At 56.3% G+C, this 21796-nt stretch overlaps 1 protein-coding gene across 2 annotated transcripts; it reads right to left on the bottom strand.

The window, feature by feature from the left end:
• Positions 1-209: 209 nt before the first annotated feature.
• OAS3 (2'-5'-oligoadenylate synthetase 3) lies at positions 210-21441 on the bottom strand. Of its 2 annotated transcripts, XM_053902043.1 has the most exons (16): positions 21051-21441; positions 17836-18118; positions 16058-16233; positions 14529-14767; positions 13336-13489; positions 12569-12913; positions 10957-11239; positions 10446-10621; positions 9379-9629; positions 8826-8970; positions 7925-8098; positions 6324-6609; positions 5098-5273; positions 4556-4794; positions 3649-3796; positions 210-3473 (listed from the first exon to the last, which is right to left on the bottom strand). In XM_053902043.1, exons 1-16 carry the CDS (start codon positions 21225-21227, stop codon positions 3462-3464), a joined length of 3264 nt encoding a protein of 1087 aa, XP_053758018.1. In that variant the 5' UTR covers positions 21228-21441; the 3' UTR covers positions 210-3461. The 2 variants fall into 2 exon arrangements, with proteins under 2 accessions (XP_053758018.1, XP_053758019.1); XM_053902044.1 differs by lacking the exon at positions 21051-21441 and having other exon boundaries at positions 16058-16228; positions 17836-17988.
• Positions 21442-21796: the final 355 nt, after the last annotated feature.

The raw sequence follows: 21796 nt of genomic DNA, 5'->3' as shown, positions 1-21796 counted from the left end.
CTGACCCTAGTAAGTTCTAATGTTGGTTGGGGCTAATCCCCCCTCCGAGCTCTTTTTTTCTGCATTTTCCAAGCTTTCCTTGCACACATGTGTGTCCATAGAACTTTAGTATCAATTCGTCTCTTCCAGAGAAAAGTGCACGTGGACATTTTTGTGGTTATCCTTGTTGCATCCACACGACTCCTGAAACAGAATGCGACGGGCACCAGTGACAGTCACCACAAGGTTTATTGCAACGAGAGGCAAGGCCGACCGATCGGGACCAACACTTTTGATCAGAGTGCGGCCTTGAACAGCCGGGGTACAGAGTTTTTATAGCCGACCACATCGTTTTATCATCACCTGGGAACAGAACAAGGAAATAGTTCCCAGATGAGGTGGAAACAGTTCCCGGATGGGGTGATTATTCTAGACTTTCTGCCGTTAAGTCCAGTTGATCTCCTTGACCCTGCCTCCAATGCTCTTTTCTTTGAACTTTTGTTTCCTTAATTGGTGAGGCCTAATTTACAAGAGTAAAGCAAGGCTGCTATCTCTTAACCTTCAGGTCAAAACAAAGCTGTTGTTTCTCAAGCTATAGGTTAGCCCTACACCACAATTTAACCCTTACATCCTTAGGGTCACTGCATGTAAGAAATCAACTTAAAATCGCCACCTATTAAGGGTGTGGCTAGATCAGGAAGCCCTCAAACGGGACAGTGGGGCTATGATGCCAATACCAGAGTGGCCGTTGTCAAGGACGCAGGAGCCAGAATAGAATAAATCCGTGCCCCGCCCCTCAGGTCAGCCCGGACCAGGTGACAGGTCCTTCTCACCTCCAACCTACTGGAGCTACCCCATTTCTCACCATCTCACAATTATCCTAATTCAAGAGCCATTTTGGGGGGTGTGGGGTGCATAGAGTCCGCGTCATGACGATGGGAGTTACCGAGTTGAGACCCTGCTGCTGGTCCCACCTGGGCCAAGAACCACCAGCTTGCAACGCCCAGGCCAGGTCCCCACCTGCTGCTGGACACGTGGTGGGACGGGTCTCTGCTGCCCACCGGTGTCAGCTCTGAGCTCCTGGAGCCTCACCAACGCAAAAGGTGTACCTTGGGGTCCTGCGAACCCCGGCCCCAGCTTCACAGTCAGTGAAGTGAGTTTAAGAAGGCTTTATTAACACCACGTGCCCTCAGTAGCAGTCCCAGCTGCCAGAGCGAGTGGCACAGGGATGGGAGGCACCCACGCGGCCCCGGAATCCGGGGGCTCTGCCCCCGAGCCTCGGCCGCTGTGGCCCCAGGGGGAGCAGAGGGCCTCCTCTCTGGCACTTTCTAAGAATGGCACGGACAGGGGAAGGCTCTTCCCCACCCCCGGTCTGCATCCCCGCCAGGGTGTATGTCCCCCCGGTTCCTATGTCGAAACCCCAATCCCGATGGGATGGTATGAGAAGGTGGGGGTCTGTGGGAGGTGGTGAGGTCTCGAGGGGGGGCCCTCACGAATGGGATCAGTGCCCTTGTTAGAAGAGTCTGGAGAGCTGGCCGGCTCTCTGCCATGTGAGGACACAAGAGGTTTGCAGCCTGGAAGGGGCTCTTCCCAGAACCCGACGGTGCTGACTTCCAGCCTCCAGAGCTGCCGGAAATACATTGCCGTTGTTGATGAGCCACCGGTATGTGGTGCTTCGTTACAGCAGCCCGAACGGACTCAGCGCCCGACCGGCAGTACCCAGCAGCGGGCCACGGAGAGCCAGGCCATCTGAGACACTCGGGGTGGGGGTGGGGGGGGGCAGGGAGGGGATGCATGGTGGCTCCTTCCCCTCTGTCTCCTCCTGGTCCTCCCTCTGGGAGGACCTCACCACCCCCTCACCCGCCCAACAGACATTCGCAGTTCACAGCGCATCTGCTGGGGATGCCGTCCCGGACGCCGGCTGTCAGCGCTGGGCATCCCTCCTTCCCTGCGCTGCACGGAGTGGGAGGTGAACCATTCGCTTCCGATGGCCCTGTCGCCAGACTTCTGGCCGTAATTTCGACTGTGCTCCAGGAGGGAGACAGAGGCATCTTCCTGCAGAGCTGGTGGCTGGCAAGTCCCGAGCGACCCCTGTGACTGCTGGAGCCCACATCCCGGGTCCGGCCCCAGCTAGGTGGGTGTGAGGCAGTGGCCTGGTGACAGGCAGGGGCAGCTTCCTGACCTCTGATTCGGCCACGGGGGTCTAACCTTGAGACCACCAGTCCCACCACGGTCCTTGCCTTCCGCTCCTCCCGACTGTCCAGGGACTTTGGATGGAATCCCTTCCTGCTAACGATTCCTGGACTACTTCCTGTTTTCTGTGCTGAGCCTTGACTAAGAGGGACACAGCTGTTGGCCTGGAGGGCAGGAGCCCCGCCTGCAAATCACACAGTGGATTTGCCCTGGAGGGCGGAGGGAAGCAGGCTGAGCACTGTTGTTTGGGCACCGGCTCGCTCTGGGGATGGAGAATCCCACCGGCGATGTTCCAGCACATCAGGAGAGAAGACAGGAGCCCAGAAAAAAATTCAAGAAGGCAAACAGGCCGTGGTCTCAAGATGTGCAAAGGAGGTAGAAAACAAGGCTCCAGCGAAAAGGCATTCAGTCAGGGGGTCCCATGAGAGGGACTGCATGGTACACACGTCCCCACACCTTCTGTCTGTGGCAGACAAGACCGGCCCATCCGGGAAGGCTCTTCCTGCCGGTGGCCGAGCTCAGAGAGCTGCTCAATAACACCGTTAGCCTGTGAGCCCATATTCCTGCCTTGGGGCCAGACATCGCTAATCAATCACAGCACTCGTGCCAGCACGTTCCCCTACCGCATCCATGGCAGACATCACTAGTTGATTACATCACTCTTCCCAGATATGCATCCATTCTTTAGAATCCTCCAGAACCCAGGACTCCAGGCGGCCACTGCCAATGGCCTGTGGTTGACAAATGGCACGAAGACTGCCATCTCTGCGAAAGTCTCTGGGCTGGGGAAGGAGGAGAGGCCACTGGGCAGACAGGGATGGGCTTCAGCGGAAGATGTGAACCGGTGCGGACGGGCAGAGAAGGCAGGAAGGAGGAGGACATTCTCGGCAGGGGCGGGACGCAGTGTGGTACGCGACAATGGCTGTCTGAGAGTGGAGTCATGGCAGCGACAGGCCGCTGCCAGCCCACCGAGTCTGGTGCGCGGCCTCAGGGGGCAGGGGAGCAGGGGAGCCTTGTGGTGGCCAGTGCCCGTCTGACGCAAGGGGGTATTTAATAAAACTCAGCTGGGCTGGGTACGCAGAGCAGGAGGAGGGCAGAGAGTGGGAAGGCAGGGATAGGAGTCGGGAGGCTGGACAGAGGAGGAGTGGATTCACTGAATCGAGGTCTCTCTGTCTCTCACAAGCACACACACACACACACACACGCACACGCACATCTGGTAGGTGACCCGAAGTCTCTCCACGCCAATGGCTGGTGTCCATCCCTCCATCTGGTACAAATTCCGGCCTTCACACGGCAGCCTGGCGGAAGGTGACAGGAGAAGTTGGTTTGTCCTAACCTTCCTGGAGAAGCAGAGACCAAGGGACAGCCGGGACGTGGAGGCACGGGGGCCCCTTTGGCAGGAGTCAGCCCCCTCCCCTGAGCACACTGTCCCCAGGGAAGGGTGCGCCCTGCTGCGCCATACAGCTCTCTTACCTTCGCTGGCCATGGCTGGATGGGGGTGCCGTCCCTGCCCACGCAGCACAGGGCAGACATGCAGGCCACGGCTTCCTCGGCCAGCAGGTCCCAGCGGGCGTTGTGGCCCAGGTTGCCCGTCGGGTCAGCTGGATCCAGGATGATGGGCCTGCAATTCCCAGGGTCAGTCCGATCCCTGGCAACATCTGGGTGCCCTTCTGTGGGACTGGTTGGACTAGTCTCCATCACCCAACACTCTGCACGGGCCACTTCTCCCTTCTGTGCCCCGGGCAGACATTACTAATCAATCACCACGTTCGTTTGGGCCACTCTTACCCCTTCAGCATGTAGCGGGCATTGTTAAGTAATCTCGGGACTCGTTCTACCACTCTCCCTTCCTACATCTGTGGTAGATGTCACCACGTCAGAGTCTTTTTCAACACATTGTTCTAAGTTGCCATCACCCACTGACTGGAGATGCATCGTGAGTTTGCGCAAGAGTCTCTGTTATCTTTGCACCATTTCAGAGGGAGGCAAAATCCCAAAGAAGCAGACCTGCTCCTGTTACCTGGTGGGTTCCCAGGTAGGGTTGGCACATTTAACAAATATAAACAGAGGATGCCCAGTGAAATTTGAGCTCTGGAAAACCGTCAGTATGTCCCAAGGACCGCGTGGGGGCACACACATACTAAAAAGCCACTCATTCTTTTTCTGAAATTCAAACTTGACTTGCAGTCTTAGATTTCACCTGGCAACCAGGGGACCAGGAAACGGAGTGCCTGTCCCTCAGGTGCTAAGGCTGTCCCTGTTAGAAAGGAGCTCCGTTCCAGGAAGAGGAGTTTGCTGTCCCTGCTCTGTGCCCTGCAGAAGTGGGAAGGGCGAGGGACCCCGGATCTGAGACACTGCAACGCTGAGGGTGGGCCAGAACCTGGGCTTCTGAAGCTGCTGGCTCAGGAAGTCCCTGACGGTCTTGTCCCGGTTGTCGTAGTTGACGGTCCAGTAGACACAGAGCTCACGGTACCGGCTGACCAGCTCCAGGACGGTGCGGAAGCCTTGCGCCATGTTGAACTGGGGGTCCCGGCCGCCCTGCTCCCAGGCATGCACCGTCAGGAGCTCTAGCCCGTGCTGGGGGGGCAGGGAGCCTTTCCCCTTGGGCATCTTGTTGCACTGGGGAATAAAGGGAAAGTGTGGGTTCACACTGGCAACGAAGAGGCACAGGAGGGACCCTTCCAGAGCTGGCAAGACCACCCCAAACCTTTACTGGGCACTTTCATGTGTCAGATGCCCGGCCATGCACCATGCCCTCAAATGCTGCGATGTGGCGACACCAGCCCCAGGTCACCGATGAGCAAACCAAGGTCCCACAGCTACGAAATCTCTATCCGGCCGCTCGGCCAACCCAGGGTCGCGCCCCGCCTCCTCCCAGGACAGCGCTCAGGGGCCCGGGCGGGGGGCATCCTCGGGCCGAACCTGCCGGTACCAGTGCTTGACCAGTCGGATCAGACTCTTCAGCTTGGTGGGGCGAGAGACGATGAAGTCCCTCTGCAGCTCCGTGAAACAGGTGGAGTACTCGCCCGCGTTGTTGTAGCTGTGGATGAGGTCGACGTAGACTTGAGACGTGGGCCTCCTGCCGGAGCTCAGCTGGCCTGGAGACAGGGAGGAGGCCACCGTCGGCTCGTTTCCCAGAACCCCCCTGGGGCCAACGGAGACAGGCCTTCCAGGATCTCCTACTCGGGCACCTCCCTCACCGCCGGTGGTCTGGACCCACGGTGGCGGCGGGGAGGGGGCACAGGGGATCTTAGACGGAACACGGACGTGGCGTGACCCAGCCTTAAATCCCCGGTGAGAATCTCGCGGCCCTTCCTGCCCCCTTTCAGCCCCTCCGGTTGGCTGTCAGCAAGAAGTCTCAGCTGGGAGCTGACACATGTTTAGCGGCTCCTGGACACTTGTTCAGCCCTCTCTAACAAAGGCAGAGCCTCAGTCTTAGAGCCTCCTGTAAGGAACAGGACCGTATCACTCTCTGGCTTCACCGCCCTTAAAGGCATTCCTTGACATTCAAGCGTTCCTGCTTTCCGAACTCAGGAACTGTGTAGATTCAGACACATTTCTGGATGAGTCCCTCCCTTGTGGCTTGTTTCCCAAACCTCAGGAGCCAAGTACATTCCAATACATGGGACGTCCTCGCTCTGCGAACTTTCCAGTGCAAGCTCAGAACTGAATAGATAGAGAGGATTTGTGTTTGTTTTGTGCAGGGATGTACACTTGGTGCCACGGAGAATGCTGGACACGTACTCGGTGCATGTGTTGAACGAACGGGTCCTCCGGGTCCGTGGAAGGTGGAGAGGGTAGCACACAGATCCTCGAAGCTGGGAGTGCACGGAGACACTCGAATACAGTGTCAGGGGAAGACACTGCGGCTCAAGGCAGGGAATTCCCTTGCTCAAGGTCATCTGTCATGCTGAGACTGGGGCCCAGCCCAGGGCCACTGTTAGATCGCATAGAACTGTTGTGTGAATTAGAAAAACGTGTCCTTTTCTCCAGACACCTTGCAGGAAAGTGGCGAGAAACACCCATGTGTACAATGCCTGCCCTGTGAACATGTGTGGTCTGGTTGTGCAGTGCACAACCTCGACTGCTGTCCCTGGCAGCCCTGCCTCTGCTTTCCCCCTTCTCGGGAGTATGCTTGGGTACCTCACCTAAGGCGTTAAAGGCTGGCAGCACGTCAAAGTCCACGCTCTGATCCAGCATCGTCTGGGACATCAGAGAGAAGCTCAAAACGCGGGGATTCTCCCACTTGGGGATCTCGAACTTCACCTCGAACTGCATCTCCTGCTGACATGCCTCCAGCTGGGCTCGGATCTCTGAGATGATCTCAGCCCGCTTGTTCCCTTGTTCGGTGAACTGGCTGAAGCAGCTGAGGAACACCACTATATCAGCATCTGAGCGGCCTCGCAGAGCTGTGCCTTTGGCTAAAGAGCCACCCTGGGGAGGACACGGAGGCGGCTTGACCCTTGCAGGACTGCATGACGTCCTCCTGCTGGAGCCTGTGGGTCAGGAACTTGCTGTGTGACCTTGGGCAAGTCACCTAACCTCTCTGTCTTACCTCTTTAATATGCGGTTAAGACGTAGTATGGTTGCAAGAAAAAGAAATGTGCGAGATGTTAAGTTTAAACCCTTCAACAAATGCAAACGTTCTCATTCCATCAAGTTTGGGGGCTGGGAGGGATTTGAGAGATTTATTTATTTTTTTGACCTGTGGTTCTCAAGCCTGCTTGTACCAGGAGAGCTTTAAAAACTGACTGATGTACGTATGGCTCCTATGCCCCTGTGACTGTGATTTAATTGGCCTGGGAGGGGGACAGGGGATCAGTCTAATTTTTAAAAGTCACCTCGTGATTCTAAGTGAAGCCATGGTTGACAACCATTGAGCCAGGTTATCATCTTTAAGTGTTATGGACAAAGAAGGTAAGGATCAGAGAGGGGAAGGTATTTGCCTGGGGCCACACAGCAAATCATCAGGCCTGGGACTTTTCATTGGCTGATTCTATGCTGATAATCTTCCAGGGCTAACCTGGGTCTCACTCGTGACTTCAGTTGTGGACCGAGGTTGTATCTGGTGCAGTGGATAATGTGACTTTTTATACACCCCCAGCATCCCTTCTACTTCGATGACCAGCACCCTGGTTTTCTTTGGGGGAATCGCTCCTCCCCCACAATTCGGGTCCACGTGGGACTGACTCAATAATATGAACCAGGCTTGGCCAGTCAGAGCATGGTGTCTCCCTAGCCCCAGTGATGAGTTTGGGGAGGGGTATATAACCCGAGTCAGGACAATAAGGCTCAATTCCAAGACTTATTTGAATTTTGAGAAAAAAGAATGCCCCTTTCTGGAAGCTTAGAGATGCTAAGAACCATCACATGGAAAGGGCTTGTCCGAAACAGAAGACAGCCGAGCCAAGAGCTGGGATGAAAAGCTGAGTCCTGATGACACCGCATGGGCTCCTGGATCTAGCTGTACCTGATGCTACTCCAGGGCTTTCCATTTACATCAGCCAATATACTCCTTTCGTTCCTCCTTTTGAGTTGGCTGTCACAAGCGACCAGAAGAGATTTGTTGGACACCTCTGAGCCCTCCTGCCGCCACCCACCTACAACAACTGCGTTCTGGTTTCCCTTCTGTGTTTGGCCTTGTGCTGATTGTTGTAAGGACCACAGAGGTGGGTCAGGCCTGGCCCTGGCCTGGGAGAGATCCCCAGCCTGCAGGGCCCTCCTTGCCCAGGGCCCTCTGGGGACTTACCTTGACCACCTTGAGCACTTTGATGGGAGAATTCCGGAAGCAGTTTTCCCTCAGGAATGAGCAGATGGCATTGACGGCCTTGTTCACCTGAGCCAAGAACTGGCGGCTGGGCTGGAGAAATTCACTGATGAACTTGTCAAGGTCCCCAGCTGGTGTTTGGTAAAGGAGAGCAGGCTACAGAAAGAACCCAGGTACGCCGGCTCGAGCCAGGATTCCCTAGGAGCGCGCAGGCCCTGCCTCTTGCCAGTCTATGAGGATGAGACTCCCGCTACCTCCCACAGCCCTTTTCTTTCTCAGCTGGTTGGCAGGTCTGTGTGGGAGCATCAGAAGGACCCGAGTTCACGTTCTGGTTCCACCGCCAACACGCAGCCTTGGTTTCGCCATCTTTAAATGGGGGCAATAACAAGGCCCGTGCCTCACTGGATTGTCGTGAGTTTTAAGCCCTGGTTATGAGATCCGGCTGACAAAAGCAAGGGCAATAAACTCATATCCCTTCGGGGGCTGGCTATCGCCCTAAGCGGGGGTCCCCTAGAAGCAGAGCCTGCGATGGGGGTTCTCGTGCGTGGATTAACGGGGGGGCAGTGCTTGCAGGAAAAGGGGAGTGGGGGAAGCAGGAGAAGGAGCTAAGCAAGGCTCCAGCTCGAGAAAGCTTTCTCTCGATCCCACGGGGAACTCTGGACTCGGACTTGCATCACTGAGCCGGTCTCGCCTTAAAAACGAGGGTGGGCTTTTTGTCCCCCGTGTCACTGAAGCGCTGGCTGGGACAGAACAGCAGGTGTCTCAGCTGTAAGCCGGCAGAAACACACACTCCTGGCAGCTGGGGAATGCGCGCACCGGCAGGGAAAGGGGGTCTGGAAGGGGGCACCAACGGCATCCGCCGCCCCAGGGGCTCCCCTCTTACCATCACATCCCAGGGCTGCACAAACGTCCCCTGTCTATTCCTAAAGCAGGCCTGTGTCTCCAGAGCTGCTGCTTCCTGGGCCAACAGCTCCCAGCTGCCCTGGCCCACATTCCAGGTGGGGTCAGCAGGATCCAGGAGCAGGGGCCTGGGGGGCAGAGTGGATGGGCAGGCGGGTGGGGAAGGTGGGAATCAGTGAAGAGCAGGGGGCTGGGAGGGACCGGGAAAGGGGTGTGGGGGCTGGGGAGAAGGAGAAGAGTGTCAGCACCTTAGGGCTGGCCCAGTCTGTCCCAAGCACAGTAGGGTTCCCACCTGGCTGCCTCAGTCAGGGATTGGGTGAGCCCTTCATTTCAGAAATGATATTTTATTGTGTTAATGAACCTGGCTCTGGCTTCTTTGGGGGCTCCCTGTGTCCGTGCTTCTTCAGCAAAGAGTCCAGAGCGAGGAGTGGGGTTGAGGCACCCAGATCCCAGCCTGGATCCCTCCTGGGTGCAGTGACTCCAGGGTGACCGTGGGGGGAGGAGAAAGGATGATGCAGTGCATCGTGGGTCCGCACCTGGGTTTCTGAAGCTGGCCAAGAAGGTATGTTCTGATAGCTGGGTCCTCAAAGCTGTAGTTGACCGTCCAGTAGACACAAAGCTGCTGGTGCTGCTGGACGAGCCCTAGGACCGTCTTGAGGCCTTCGGCCGTGTTGAAAGACTCGTTCCCGCAGCCCTGCTCCCAGGCGAAGATGGTCAGGAGCTCCAGGGCATAGACTGGGGGCAGGGAGGCACAGGCTGGCTGCTGTCCTCTGTTCCGAGCTGCGACCTAGGTCACCCAAAGCCAGGCAAAGAATGAGTGGAGTTGAGCACCCAAGGTGTGCCAAGCATGGCCCTAGGCACTCGGAGAGGGAGGGGAATATAAAAAAATAAAGCCCTTTTCATTTTGCAGGACAAAACGAAACCCTTCTTATTTCACAGGTGGACACACAGAGGTCTGGGAACGGGCGTGGGTAGTGACTTGTCCAAGGTCACACAGCGAGGCTAAGAATCTCAGACTTGGGTCTTTGCCCAGACTCTCTCCATCAAGGGTGTACGGGACAGTTGTACAGGAATGGGGGCTGCGATATATTCAGCTTGCTATCCCAACATCTGGCACGATCGTGACGTTAGTGGCAGCGGGTGCTCAGTATGTTTGCTGAATGAGTACACGAATGTGAGTGCATTCAGATGAGTGTTTTTGGTGAAGGAGCTCTGGAGGAAGCTCGGGGTTTATTTAGTACGCCTTGCACACAAGACAGTGATGGTGGCACAGCATAAGCTAGGGCTTGGGGGTGGGCAAGAACAGGGAATCCATTAGCAGCGTGGGGAGTGGAGGGAAACAGATGAGCTAGAGGTGGATGGTGAACCCCAACTACAAGACACGGGCATTCGGAGCTTGACGGACAAAGAGATTTTCTTTCAGCCAGGGACTTCCGGTCTGTACCGGAAATGGAGGATGGAGGAGGTGGACCTTCTACTTGGGATGGCCAATAAGAAGTGAAGGAAGGGAGAGGGCTGCCTGGGGGTGGCGCTGATTGGCTGAGGCAGTTGCCATGACAGCAGCTACTTCCTGGGAGGAGGGAAGCGGGTATGGAGACCTCACCTGGTAATACCAGTGCTTCACGAGCAGGATCAGGTTCTTCAGCTTGGGTGGGCGAGTGTTCACGAAGCTCCTCCTCAGCTCTGCGAAGCAGGCCACGTGCTCGCCCCCCTGGCAGCCGCTGTCGAGGAGGCTGGAGTAGATCTGGGGCTCAGGTCTGGCGCCCGCACAGAGCTGCCCTGCGAAATGTGAAGTACTCTGAGTGCCTAGCTCTGACGCAGACAGCAGCATGTCCCCGCCCAGCCACTCCCCAGCCTTTATTAATATTTTAACGTTAATTACATAGCATAGCACCGCAACCCATAATACACGGTCTACGACACGGAATAGCAATCAGAACTTTTTTTTTTTTTTTTTTTTTTTAAGCACCAAATACGTGCTGGGTGCTTTTCAGTAATTTTCGCTCATCCACCCAGTAACTCCGCAAGGTGGGTGATCTCGACCCCAGGCAAGCTGTGTAGCCTAGCGGGCGAGGGAATTGGTCTCCAAGGCACAGGCTGGAGGCAGCCCTCACCCGCGGCATCAAAGACGGGCAGCAGGCTCACGTCCATCCAGCTTCCTGGGGCCCGGGACACCAGCTGGAACTGTAAAGCCTCGCGCACGGTCTGCTCAGGAAAACGCAGGCTCAGGCCGGGGACTGGGTCTTGCCACCAGGATTCCAACTGTGCCCGCATCTCATCAAGGATCTCCAGGCGGCGGGCCCTTTGGTCCCCGTAGTCCTCGAAGCAGTTGAGGAAGATGACGAGTTCGGCATCACCGTAGCCCCTCAGGTCTGTGCCCCGGCCAAATGAGCCCCCCTGCAGAGGATGGGCCATCTGAGACCCGTGACTGTCCCTGAGCTCAGGAGTCCGACTATGACCCCACCCGCTGTACCCCCACTGCAGTCCCAACACTACCCTGTCGCTGGTGTCGGGTCTGGGGACACCGTGACAGAGGCGGGCTGCACAAGCCCCGTGACCTCTGACTCTTAGAAGCCTGGCAGAGTCAGATTATGTCCGCCTGCACCTGCCTTCTGACCCTCGGGGCCTGCGCGAAGTCAGACCAACATGTAGCAACAGAAAACGGGGGGTGCGGTGAAGGGGGCAGGGATTAATGATTTTAGCCGAACATCCGCAGCACCTATTGACTGCCCATCTGGACCACACATGGCACGTTGAGGTCCCGGGGCCAAATGGGCCCTGTGGATGTGCTCTGCTGGCCTGCTTCCATCCATCCATCCGTTTATTGGGCATGCGGGGCTCGAACTCACGGACCGCGAGATCGTGACCTGGCTGAAGTCGGACGCTTAACCGACTGCGCCACCCAGGCGCCCCGGGATTAATGATTTTAGCCGAACATCCGCAACACCTATTGACTGCCCATCTGGACCACACATGGCACGTTGAGGTCCCGGGGCCAAATGGGCCCTGTGGATGTGCTCTGCTGGCCTGCTTCCATCCATCCATCCGTTTATTGGGCACTCACATGTGGCAAGGTATGGGAGTACATAAAAGTTACCTGTTCTCCTGGAACTTACATTCTAGCAGGGGGAGAGGAGGGAGGGACAGTCAGCAAACAACAGCTCCCAGAAGCGCTAAGGGCTGTGTGCAGGCAAATAAAGCAGTAAGGGGACGGGGTGGGGCTGTGGAAGGGAGGTTGCAGTTGTGAACTGAGCAATCAGGCCTCCGTGAGACTCTAGAGGGCTGGGACCCTAGACTTAAAGGAGAGTGGGGGAAGCCAAGTGGATGGGGCGGAGGGGTGGGGTGGTGAGGGATTCCAGAAAGAGAAACCAGCCAGTGCAGACTCTGGCCGGTGAGTTCAAGAAGCAGCCAGGCGGCCAGTGTGGAGTAAGTGAAGTTCCGAGAAAGACCAGGGCCAGATTCTATGGGCCTCGAAGCCACTGTGCTCTGTGAACCCGGGGAGGGTTTTGAGCAGAGAGGAGACGTGCTCTGTTAGTGGTTTAAAAAACTTTCATTAAAAAAGATCCCCCCAAAAAGCTGGTACTTAGATACATACCTCCGGCCAGCAAACTACCCCTCCACGGATGCCCACTTGCCCTGCCCGCCCTCAGCCGCGCTGTGGCTCCTCCCCCTCCTCGCTGTGGTGCCCCAGGAGGGTCCCATCGGTGTCCCCACCCACCGACTTACCTTGCTGACTGTGGACGCCCTGTAGAAACGCTTCTCGCAGAGGCAACGCAAGATGACATCGATGGCCTTGCTGACCTGCTTCTGGAACTGGGGGTTCGGTTTCAGGTGGTCCTGGATGAAGCGGTCCAGGTCCTTGGTGCTGATGCGAGACAGATCCAAGGCCGTCCCCAGAGTACAGGGGATGGTGCTGGCTGTCCCTGAGGGGCCGGGAGCTGGGCGTGAAGGCTGCCTGCTCCCTGCACTTGGGTCCACAGCATTGAGACTGCTACTCTCCTGCGGGGTCCTCTGGGCAGAGTCTCGCTGGATGGGGTGATCCAAACCTGAGCACCCAGGACGTGGAAGGCCCTGGAAGTTTGTTGAAGGAGCTGTCTTACAAGCGAAGAGGCTTCTCCCTCCCTTCTCTCACCAGCCCCCTCCCATTGTACGGTCAGGGTGACTGAGACTCAGAGAGAGAAAGTGAGAGGGTCACCGCTAGCCCCTAAGGCACCTTCGTGCAGATTAGATAGAGGCGCCCTTCCAGACGGGATAAATTACAAAAAGGTCCCCGGTGCCGGGCGGACACAGCGCGGTAAGCAGACGATAACAGCGTCACCGGAAAGGTTCCTCCAAGCAGGCTCAGCTTGGTGATCAGGTTGTGTTACATGCCTGCAGCCCCCACTTTTCAAGCCTGTCCCACACCCCAGGGCCCCAGCACACAGCAGATGCTCAGGAAACACCGAGTACACGAATTGCGTGCGTAACAAGGATCCTGGGAGCCCCTCACTCACAGGCCCCTCCCAGGGCTGCACAGCGCCCCCCGCCGCCTGCAGAAAACACGGGTGCTCATAGCAAGACTCTGCCTCTCGGGCCAGGAGATCCCAGTGCCACGCTGCTCCGTTCCCCACGTCCCACGTGGGGTCAGCCGGGTCCAGGATCACGGGCCTGCAAATCCAGAGGGACAAGAAGGTTCTGGTTAGCGAGATGGTCAGGATCAGGGGCTCTGAGGTCAAGCAGGCCTGGCTCCAATTCCAGCTCTTCTCCTTTCCAGCTGTGTGACCTAGGGCGGATGACTTACCTTCTCTGAGCCTCAGTTACCTTGTGGGGGGGCTGCCGTGGAGATTACGTCAGAGTCATGAGCCTCCACTCCGCACATTAGAATCATCAGACAGGAGCATCCACCCCCGGGGACTCAGAGTTACCCCCGCGACCAAGCAGTTTCATTCCCATGTGTCTAACGGTGCGGGCACCCCGAAATGCGCGTGCAAGGCTGTTTAGAACAGCCTCATGGTAACAGCCCCGGAGTGGAAACCACCAAACCGTCCATGAGGAACAGGACGGAAAGCATATTGTGATAAATTCACACAATGCAAGTACTCTGCTCGGCAACAGAACGCAGTAAGCAACAGTAAGAACGCCCCACGGTTGGCGGTCTTTTCACAGATGGGTTCACTTTATAGAACGGCATCAAAATGTGCCCTTGGTACCTGTATGCTACGTGTCGCATAAAATGTTCACGTGTAAAATATGTTCACGCAAAAATCTTTTTTTTTTTAAGGTTTACTTATTTTTGAGAGAGAGAGAGAGGGCGGAGGGGTGGGGGGGGGAGCGCTAGCAGGGGGAGGGGCAGAGAGAGAGGGGGAGACACAGAATCCCAAGCAGGCTCCAGGCTCCGAGCTGTCCGCACAGAGCCCGCGACATGGGTTTCCAGCTCACAAACGGAGAGATCATGACCTGAGCCGAAGGTGTCGCTTAACGGACTGAGCCACCCAGGTGCCCCTAGAAAAATCTTTTTAAAAACGCCCCCTAGTGACTGTCATTTCCCTCTGGGGCTGAATCCACTGAATTAGTAAGCGCACAGCGTGTGGCTTTGGCCCCCACGCAGGCCTCCGGGAGAGGAGACCTGTTGGATCATTGATCATTGTTAATTATCTCCTGCGGCCCAAGCCCAGGAGAGTGGGGACAGGGGGGTGATGGGAGGTACCTGGGTCTCTTGAGCTGGTACCGCAAGAACCACCTGACCGCAGGGTCCTCGAAGCCGTAGTTGAGGGTCCAGAAAACACACAGGTGCTGATACTGACCGATCAGGCCCAGGACGGTGCGGAGGCCTTGGGCCAGGCTGAAGGTCTCCTTCCCACAGCCCTGCTCCCAGGCGAAGATGGTCAGCAGCTCCAGGGCATAGGCTGGAGGCAGCTCCTCCCTCCTCACCTCCCCCTGGCACACCTGTAAGAGGGGAAGGGGAGGGGAAAGAGAGCGCTCCCTGGAGAACTTCGCCGGAGCTCTCAGTCTGGGGGGTGCAGAGCCCGCCCACCGGGACGCAGGCGAAGCCTGAGACGAGATGCCGTGTTCCAGGAACAACCTGCCGCGTCTCAGCTGCCCTCGCTCCTGGGGCTTCGGCCAAGCCTCGGGCGTATGCGATGCGAGCCTCTGGGATTGGGGAGCAGTCAGAGAGAGGCCGGCGGGTGGGCAGTCCGAGGCTGCTGCTCATCCTCCAAATGAGCGAATGGCAGAACTTTCCAGGGCCACACAGCGAGTCGTTGGCTGAACGAGATCCGGAATCCAGGATCTCCTCCCCCCAGACTTGCTTTATGATGAGTGGTCACCAGAAAGACCAAGCCGTGTGTCCAAAGATCTTGGGGGGGAGGGGGCCTGTTCCCTCATCTCCAGGCACAGGCTGGGCACCCCTTCTTCAATACACAACAGTCGACAGACATGAATGTTTCGGGGGTGGGGGTCATTCCTGAGGCTGAGGCGGGAAGCGTACAAACTCCGCATTACTTCATACCATAGATAAAATATTCCAGAGAGTTCAAAGCCCTGAACCCACATGAAAAGAAAACTTTAGAACCTTCAGGAAGGAAATATGGGAGAAGAATTTTAGAAAGTCAGGATAGGGGCGTCTGGGTGGCTCAGTCGGTGAAGCGCCCGACTTCGGCCCAGGTCACGATCTCGCGGTTCGTGAGTTCGAGCCCCGCGTCAGGGGCTCGGGGCTGACAGCTCGGAGCCCGGAGCCTGCTTCGGATTCTGGGTCTCCCTCTCTCTCTGCCCCTCCCCCGCTCACGCTCTGTCTCTGTCTCTCTCAAAAATAAATAAACATTAAAAAAAATAAAAAAAAAAAAGTCAGGATAGGCAAAGCCTACTTACACAAGACGCACCAAGTACAAATCACACACGAAAAAGATGAACACACCTGATTACATTAAAATCCCGACATTTTCCGTGACAAAAGACCTAAGAACAAAACAGAAGTCCCAGCCTCGTCCTGGGAGAACAGATTGCATTATGTTAACTCAGTAAGAATTAGCACCCAGAATATGTAAAGAGCTCCAACAAGCCAACAAGGAGAAAACAGCTAGCCCAGAAGAAAATAATAAACCAATGATATGAACAGGCATATCTCCCCAAAGAGAAACACGAGTGGCCACGAAACATAAGAAAATATTCTCGCCATCGCGAAATCGCAAATTCCAACAGTCCTATGCCTGGGGCGAGGACCCTCCGAAGCCACCTTACCTGGCGGAACCAGTGCTTCACCAGCAGGATCAGGTTCTTCAGCTTGGCCGGGCGAACGTTCACGAAGTTCCTCCGCAGCTCCGCGAAGCAGGCCGCGTGCTCGCCCCCCTGGCAGCCGCTGTCGAGGAGGCTGGAGTAGATCTGGGGCTTGGGTTTGACATCGGAACTGAGCTGTCCTGTGGGAGTGAAGCGCTGTGCGTCAGGAAGGGTTCCGAGGCACAGGATGGAGAGCCGGGGTCGGGGGGAGGAGGGTAGTTTGGTGGAGGCGGGTATCCACGAGCATGGGGGCTGGAGGATGAGGAAGAGAGCCTGGAGCTTCTCAGGGGGCAGGGAGGAAAGCTCTAGACCCGAAGGAAGAGCCCCTTCCTTCCAAATGGCCAGGCAGCCCCCAGGCCCGGCTGCATTCCAAGCCGGCTACATAGGAAGGATGCTTCCAGCTGAATCAGGAGTACCTAGAACCTGGTAGTTCTTCCCTCCCTGAGGTTCCCTCAGGCAGTACAAAAATGCCACTGCACATACCTTTAATTGGTGCCAGAGGGGAAAGGCACGGTGCTGGGGAAACTGTAAGGCAAAGGATTCTGAGCCCTTGGCAATGATTGCTAATATTTTTTTAGTGCTTGCGACACTAACGTTTCACACCGAGTGCCGCGTCTCCCCACCAAAACCCCATGGGGCAACTTGCCTTCACTTCATCTTACAGCTGCGGACACTGAGGCACAGAGAAATTCAGGGCTCTGCCCCCGGTCACAGAGCTGGCAAGTGACGGACACAGGACTGGAAGTTAAAGCTGGCTGCCTTTGCGGCGTGGGCCTTTCCCGCCACCGCTTCCTGTGGGCCTGGCCTGGGAAAAGGAAACGCGCTCCATAATTTCCCAGGTTCCCCCGACATCGCTTACTTGCTGTGCGGCTTTGGGTGAGTTACCGTCCATCTCTGTGCCTCAGTGCCCCTCTTAGGAAAAGGGAAGACAAGACAGTACAGACCTCATAGGTTTGTTCTGAGGAATTAATGAGATGAAACAGGTCAAGTGCTTGTTGGAGTCGAGCATTGAGTAAGCAGTAGCCGTTATGATTAATATACGTGTACCGAGCGTGGGAGAGTGTGGCTGTCCGTCAGGACGTTGTAACCTGGATAAGTTCAAGAGAGCTGTCTCCCAGGACATCATGGTTAATAAGAAGAACACTGATAATGGGAAATAGTAATAATAATAATAATAATAATAATAATAATAACAGAAAGAAGGACAGCAAGCACTCATACAGCCCCATCATGTGTCAAGTTCATCACAGGTATTCACGCACACGGTCTTTCCAAACACTCTGCAAGATGGATTGCTACGGTCCCATTATTATTAACCTCATTTTACAGATGTGGGCACAGGGGCACATTATATATACTATATTATAAATCAAGCATGGATATACTATCAAGGGGAGCGCAAAAATCATATTAATGCTTTTCAGATGAAATACAAGATTTTGCAGAATGCTGGCCTTGTCCCCAAGCCCCCTGAGGCCAGGTGGCTGTGCCTTCCCCCTGGGGTATTTCTGGAAGGGCCGAGCAGCACTGTTCTCGGCAGTGGCTGAAGGAACGTCTCCCCGGGTGATCCAGGAGGAACCGGGCTTTCTTGGCCCACACTCAATGCGTGTAGTCAGGAAACGAGAGCCCAGAGAGGGATGCTCAGGCCACACAGCAGGCTGGTGGCAGGGTTAGGACTGGAAGTCCGGTCCTACTCCTAAGGATCTTGCCCCCGACCCTGGAATGGGTCAGGCACCCCTCACCCAGAGCGTCGAAGGCGGGCACCAGGCTGACATCCATCCAGTTTTCGAGGTCCGTGGATGCCAGTCGGAACCGTAGGACCCTGGCCGCGTCCTGCTCGGGAAACTCAAAGCTCAGACCGGCGATGGGTTTCTGCCACCAGGATTCTAGCAGGACCCGCATCTCGTTGAGGATCTCTGCACGGCGAACGCCCTGGTCCTCGTAGCTCTTGAAGCAGTTGAGGAAGAGGACAAGTTCGGAATCACAGCCACCCCTCAGAGCTGTGCCCCGGCCAGAGGAGCCTCCCTGTGAAGCAAAAAACAATTCAGAATTCTGCACTCTTCGATTCTGGTGACCGAGTGGGCTGGTAGGCAACCTGAGCGAACCACGCGGGCTGTGGGGGGAGACGGTGGCCACACAGCCCCTGGCATTTGAAGCCATGCAGAAATGCAGGCCGAGGAAAGCCAGGCCTGAGTTTTCAAGAAAGGCATGTTTTATTTGTAAATCCATATATCAATAAGTGTTGGCCACTAACTTCAAAAAGGTTTTGTTAATTTATAATTTAAAAAAAAAAAGTTTTTTTAGGGGCGCCTAGGTGGTTCAGTAGGTTAACTGTCCGCCTTCAGCTCAGGTCATGATCTCACGGTTTGTGGGTTCAAGCCCCGCATCAGGCTCTCCGCTGTCAGCACAGAACCTGCTTCGGATCCCCCGTCTCCCTCTCTCTCTGCCCCTCCGCCCCTCTCTTTCCCTCTCAAACATAAACACACATTGAACAAAAGCTTTAATTAAAAATGCTGGTGAAACAAATTCTGCTTTGCAGAACACATGTTCTCGGCTTTTGCCTGGGATCAGTTCAAAACCATGATATGACTTGCTGAATGTCCGGGACCTTTCTGACGGGTGTTTCTTTCTGCAAAGCCGTCAGCGAAGGACCTGCGAAGGAAACTCCCATGGTGAGAGTCTCTACCCTGTGCCTGGAGCTCTGTCAAATGTCTGACACCTGTAATCTCACTTCCAGGCAGTCCCTGTGATGCGGTTACACGCGGTTACATGAGCCTCGGGGCTGTGAAGTGAGTTAACACGGCCTGGAAAAGCCAAGAACCAGATTAGCCTTCCAGAGGGCATCTCCCCCACCGAGCTGGGATGGCGAATTATCCCAATGGCATCCCAGGTTTTTTTTTTTTTTTTTACTGCCAGCTCCTCACATGGGGGGGGGTGCCAACAAAGGGGGAACAGGGCAGAGCACGGAGGAATATTGTAAACCGAGCATTTCCTGCCTGTTTTGCAGTTGATCATCTCATGGAAGCTCCCTAACAAGCCTGAGAGGAAGGTATTGTTACCGCTCCCACTTTACAAACGAGGAGATGAGGAAACGAAAGTCCAGAGAGGTTGCTCACCGACACCTGACTCAGAGAAGGCACCGTACTGGAACCTGGGAGGTCAGCTCAGAAGACTGGGCTCCAAGCCTCCATTCTTCCTGCACCCCTCCCCATCGATGAATTCCCTTAAAAATACTTATTTTATTGTGCACGTTTCTAAACCTACACAAAAGAAGAGCGGGGTTTTTAAGGAAGTCTGTTGCCACATGTGCTCCATGTATGTTTTTATTTTAGACAATTTTTTGATGTTTACTTATTTTTGAGAGAGAGAGAGAGAAAGAGCATGAGCAGGGGAGGGGCAGAGAGAGAGAGGAAGACACAGGATCCAAAGCAGGCTCCAGGCTCTGGGCCGTCAGCACGGAGCCCGATGTGGGACTTGAACCCACAAACTGTGAGATCATGACCTGAGACACTTAACCAGAGCCACCCAGGCGCCCCATCTCCTTCTGGGATTTGTAAAGAAATTTCAGCCTTTGGCCACGCCACCGGGAGACGTTTTTGGTGGTCACAGCTGGGGCAGGAGAGCCCCTTCCTGTTGGCCCTGGGCAGGGGTGGAGACGGGAGAGGGCGGTCCTTCTGACAGGACTACAGAGGTCAGCCACCCCTTCTTTGCGTTCTGGTCCAACTAGAAGCCCCAGGCTCATCTTGCACATTATTCCAGCCCTGGAATTGGCCGTTCTCCAAGGAGTCTTTTCCGCAGGGAGCAGCATCGGAAGACTGGAAAGGTAGCTCATGGCCCTATACCCACCTTATCACTGCCTCTTCAAAGCTTTGAATGATCCGAAGCCATAAGCTAAAGTCAACCACAAGAACTGTCCCAGGCTTTCCAAGAAAGCTGAGGATTGCCAGAGCTTTAGAGACTCTTAAACTATTGCTCCAAAGAAATTCGTCCTTTCCACCTCAAAGGCAGAAATCTGCCTCCACGTTTCCCAGGCTGCAAGCCTCTCCTTCTTTCCCACCTCCCAAGCTAAGACTCAGCCCCAGGAAACCACCAGCTGCTCTGGGGCCGTCCCTTGCCCTGTGTCTCCATCCCTTCCCTGAGAAGCTCCAAGTCCCCTCTACCCCAGCCAAGTTCCTTCGTCGCAGCCCTAGAGCCCCTGAGTTTGTGCTGAGGACACAGAAGCTGATGCCTGTCCCCTGCCTGAGCCTGTGGGCATCCTGAGGTCACAGCAGCCGGAAGGCATTTAAGTGACAAAACGTGGCCTGGGGCAGTGGCTCACCCACCCCCAGTCCCAGTCTCCCCAGTCGTAAAACAGGGGTAATAATCCCTACCTCGTTGAATGTGAGGATTCAGCGGGATGACTCATTTAATGAGACAAAGTTCATTGTTATTGGGCCGTTTCGCAGTAAATTAGGCTCCGTGGCTATTGGAGAAATACTAGGGTTTCTGCATCTTTAGGGTCAGGCATAGTGTGAGGACTGGAGTCCGTTTGGACTGGGTAAACGACTGAGTGAGTGAGCGAGTGAACGAATGAATGACTGAATGGAGGCAGCCTGTAAGAGCACAGATGCAAGAATCAGACGACCTGGCCTTGAATCTTGCCGGGCCTCTTACAAGCTTTGGACACATCATTTCGTCGCTCCGTGCCTCAGTTTCCCATGCGCCGGGTGGGGTTAATAGTACCCACTTGGCCGGGCTGTGGCGTGCCGTGTATTTTCAGGGCGCTTAGATCAGCGCTGGCGCACCGCAAGCGTGCCTCCAAAGTGTCAAAGAAACGAATGGAAAGAGCTGATACAAACCGTCCGGGGCCACATGGCCCGCGGCAATGGGTTGTTCCCGTTTACAGGTGAGCTCTCCCCCCTGCCCCTGCCCCTGCCCCTGCCCCTGCCCCGGCCCCTGCCCCCTGCGCGGCGCCTACCTTGGCGGTTTTCAGCACCCTCCAAGGCTGGGCAGCGGCGCGGCCCCCGCGCTCCCGCAGGAAGGCCCCCAGGGCGCCCAGGGCGCGCCGCGCAGCCGCCACGAATTCGGCGGACGGCTGCAGTCTGCGGGCCACCAGGTTGTCCAGCGCGGCGGCGGGGGTGCGGTACACGTCCATGTCCACGGCCGGCTGCCTTCCCGCGCCGTCCGCGCGCGCTCCCCGCTGCCCGCGGCGCCCCGACCTGGGCTCTGCGCCGGGCGGGAGGGCAGGGGGTGGGGCTGCCGCCCCAGCCTCCCCGCCGCCGCCGCGCCCCGCGGCCCTGCTCCCCAGCCTCGCAAGCGTTCCGCCCCTCTCCCGTTTTCGGTTTCGGTTTCGTTTCTCTCCAGCAGCTCTGGGCTCTCGCACCCATTTCCGGGTTCCCTTCCCAGCCGAGTTTCGTTTTTCGGCCTCCCGGCTCCCAGCACTGGGTCCGCCTTCCCTGCACCCCCCCCCCCCCCCCCCAGCTCCGATGCACTGAACACACCTGAACAAAAAGCCTCGGCAGCAGGGGGTCCACAGAGCACCGTCGCGTACCCTGGAAGCATTGAAGAAACGTGCAGGATTTACACGCGAGGACACGGTCACGCCTGGTGGCCTGGAGGAGGTTCACCCAGAGAGCACCCCGCTAGCTCGCTGCCTGAAGGGGGCGTTCTGAGCACCATTAGTAATGGAGGACCCTTTGCACAACGCTTGTCCCTCGCGGCTTT

The sequence above is a fragment of the Panthera pardus genome, unplaced genomic scaffold (assembly GCF_024362965.1).
Source record: "Panthera pardus isolate Hobbes unplaced genomic scaffold, ASM2436296v1 HiC_scaffold_15, whole genome shotgun sequence".
Lineage (NCBI taxonomy): Eukaryota > Metazoa > Chordata > Mammalia > Carnivora > Felidae > Panthera > Panthera pardus.
Note: the sequence above shows the minus strand (reverse complement) of the source record. Positions and strands in the feature narration are given on the sequence as shown.

Excerpts from the sequence above, each read along its gene's own strand:
- OAS3 (XM_053902043.1), bottom strand. The coding sequence starts at position 21,227 with ATGGACGTGTACCGCACCCCCGCCGCCGCGCTGGACAACCTGGTGGCC. Across the intron at positions 10,622-10,956 it reads GCCCGTCTTTGATGCCGCGG|GGCAGCTCTGTGCGGGCGCC; the intron begins GTGAGGGCTGCC and ends CACATTTCGCAG. Across the intron at positions 5,274-6,323 it reads GCCAGCCTTTAACGCCTTAG|GCCAGCTGAGCTCCGGCAGG; the intron begins GTGAGGTACCCA and ends CCCTGTCTCCAG.